The sequence below is a fragment of the Rhagoletis pomonella genome, unplaced genomic scaffold (assembly GCF_013731165.1).
Source record: "Rhagoletis pomonella isolate Grant_MI unplaced genomic scaffold, Rhpom_1.0 Rhpom_scaffold_00007, whole genome shotgun sequence".
NCBI classification, from domain to species: domain Eukaryota; kingdom Metazoa; phylum Arthropoda; class Insecta; order Diptera; family Tephritidae; genus Rhagoletis; species Rhagoletis pomonella.
In genome coordinates this window covers 10,200,193-10,202,650 of record NW_023458561.1, presented here as the reverse complement: position 1 = coordinate 10,202,650, position 2,458 = coordinate 10,200,193, and the positions used below count along the sequence as shown (strand labels likewise).

The 2,458-nt window shown below is 45.3% G+C and overlaps 2 protein-coding genes across 2 annotated transcripts in view; both read right to left on the bottom strand.

Annotated features, from left to right (window-relative positions):
• LOC118743592 overlaps positions 1 to 2,458 on the bottom strand; it is a 166,675-nt gene that overhangs the window by 65,169 nt on the left and 99,048 nt on the right. The gene's annotated exons all lie outside the window — the stretch shown is intronic.
• Positions 1,357 to 2,381, bottom strand: LOC118743591. Its single transcript, XM_036476355.1, has 2 exons — positions 2,260 to 2,381; positions 1,357 to 2,200 (listed from the first exon to the last, which is right to left on the bottom strand). The coding sequence occupies exon 2, from the start codon at positions 1,978 to 1,980 to the stop codon at positions 1,357 to 1,359; it is 624 nt and encodes a 207-aa protein (XP_036332248.1). The 5' UTR covers positions 1,981 to 2,200; positions 2,260 to 2,381.

The window sequence follows — 2,458 nt, the reverse complement described above, 5'->3', positions numbered from 1 at the left end:
CCGGCCCTTCGAGACCGAGTTCATCTGCCAATTCATTTTCGACTAGAATGCAAACAGACCCTTCATCTATAAACGCATGCGCATTGATCGAATTTTCTTTGTTATAGAGTGTTACCGGAACGTATCGAAATAAAGCTTGCGTATTCTTCCCATGGAACATTACCGCCGTATTCTTAACATCCTTTTTAGCCTCTGAAATGGTGCCTTTAGTTTGCGTTGATCCATGTAATAGCGGGCTGTGAGGCATTTTACAACCGTCTATACCACACAGCTTTCTCGAGTTACATCGGCGTACGAAGTGTCGCTTGAAACAACAAATGCATAGTTTGGAATCACGGACAAATCGCCATCGTGCATCTCTGCTTAGCAGGCGAAAGGCACTACAATTTGAAAGGTGATGCTCTTCTTAACACTTTGGACAGCTACCTTGCTTTTCCTTATCGACGACCTCGTGTACCATTAATCTCTCCCCACTACGTCTGTGGCTACTTTTCAGTTCGGCTTGAGTAGGGGCATAGCCTAGCGGAGTTACTTGGCTAGCGCACGTTGCTAAGCTAAATAGCCATTCGTCGAATACCATCAGGTCCACTCTTAAGCGCGTCATCCTAAATCTACCCCAATCTAATTTTAGATCACATGGCAATTTTGTCAAGAGCTCGTTTATCAACATCGGATCGTTCAAATAATCGCTGAGCTCAATCGCTTGCATTGTCGCGCGGTAATTCTGCACCGCCAGAGCAAAGTTTATTAAAGTATCCATCTTTTCCATTTTCACAATCGGATGCTGTCTCAATTTCCGTTGCAAGGTATGATGTATAACATCAGGTCGCCCGTAAAGCATCCGCAACGTTTCGATGGCAAGCGATACCGTACTAGGCATCATCAATTTTTCCCGCACGGCTTCGAGTACCGGGCCCTTGAGGCACTTTTGCAAACGTATAAGGTTTTCCTGGTCAGTGAAACCACATCTTTCCGTAGACTGTTCAAAATTCGTGGTAAAGACGGACCACTCTTCAGGATTACCAGAAAAGGACGGTAGGTCCTTCGACATTACTTGGCGCGTAGCAACCTGTGAGGACGACAGAGTTATATCTGCAAAGGACGAGCGTGTCAGAGGAATTTGTGACGCATTAGTAGGATTTGCAAAGTTGTTGACGTAAGCAGACATCACGGGTGCCTTGCTATTAAACGCCCCCACGTTCCTATTCAAGTCTGCGTTTGAAAAAGTACCTCCCGTATTATGTCGACCTATACCCGGTAAGTAAGCGCTATTATGCGTGGAGGAACTAAGACCACCGACTCCACCTGCCCAAGAATATTGAGCCCTCATATACGCAGCGTCGTCGCCAACCCCAGCTAAACCCAATGAAAATCTAGCGTTGTTTGTTGAAATACTAATGGAGCAGATGCAAAGCTCGATGATGCATTTATATTAAAGGGCACGTGTTGTGAAATGTTACGGTTATGTATATTAAGTCCATCCAATTCTACATGAATATCCGGCAATGGATTTAAACCACCAACTCCGTGTGTTGCTGAGGGGTACGTCATATGGCACCAAGTTACCTGTGGTCTCTCTTCATCAATCGGAGCGATTGTTGGCGCAGTTGTGCGTAATGTGCGTGCACGCTTGCGTGGCTTCTCAGTACGTAAGATCCCCGAGCGGGTGCGAAGAGGCGAGGCAACGATCGTTCCCAGGCCATCCTCAGTCTGACGAGGAGTCGATGCGAAAATAGCACCTGTTGTTCCATTAGCTATAAATCCAACCGTCGTTGTGGGGGAAAGTGGTGGCGCGAATGCTTCAGTCGGCGCGCTCCCAGTAGCGAATACCGTGTCACCAGTAGAAGCGGGTATGCCAATTATTGCACCCGTAACGGTGGCAGAAGTGGAAGTAGCTACTTCGGTAGCCACACCAGCAGAGTGCATGCTGGTGACCTTTGATGAGCCAGAAGCTGTTTCGCCTGCTTCGCGGACACTCATTAGAGGGTTTGAGGTTAATTCGGAACACGTGTCTTGTGTTAGGCGCTCAATTGCAATAATTAGTAATTCCGGATTTTCGGAGATTCTCTGGTTTATCAAACTTGCAACGTGCTTCTGAGCAGATGGTCTTCGCCAAAGTATTTTAGAAATGTAAAAGCGAATGCCAATAAAACAATATTTTCAGCGACACGTATATGTTTGTACGAATAAGCGCTAAAATCTGCAATTTATTTAAGTAACGAAATTTACAAAGTTGTATGGTATTTGATTGCTACTCACACTTGTGTTTGGCTTTGCATAAAGCAAGGCATTCGATTACAAATATATTTTGCGATAAATTTATGTAAAATTTTATTATGTATAAGATTTACTTCTGCTCGGCTAGAAACCCACGTTGAAAAGGAAGGAAATTGAAGTCAAAGCGGGAGAGATCAGTGACAGCGCGATGACAGCAGATGAGCGAGAGTTATGACGTTGG

Excerpts from the sequence above, each read along its gene's own strand:
- LOC118743591 (XM_036476355.1), bottom strand. The coding sequence starts at position 1,980 with ATGAGTGTCCGCGAAGCAGGCGAAACAGCTTCTGGCTCATCAAAGGTC.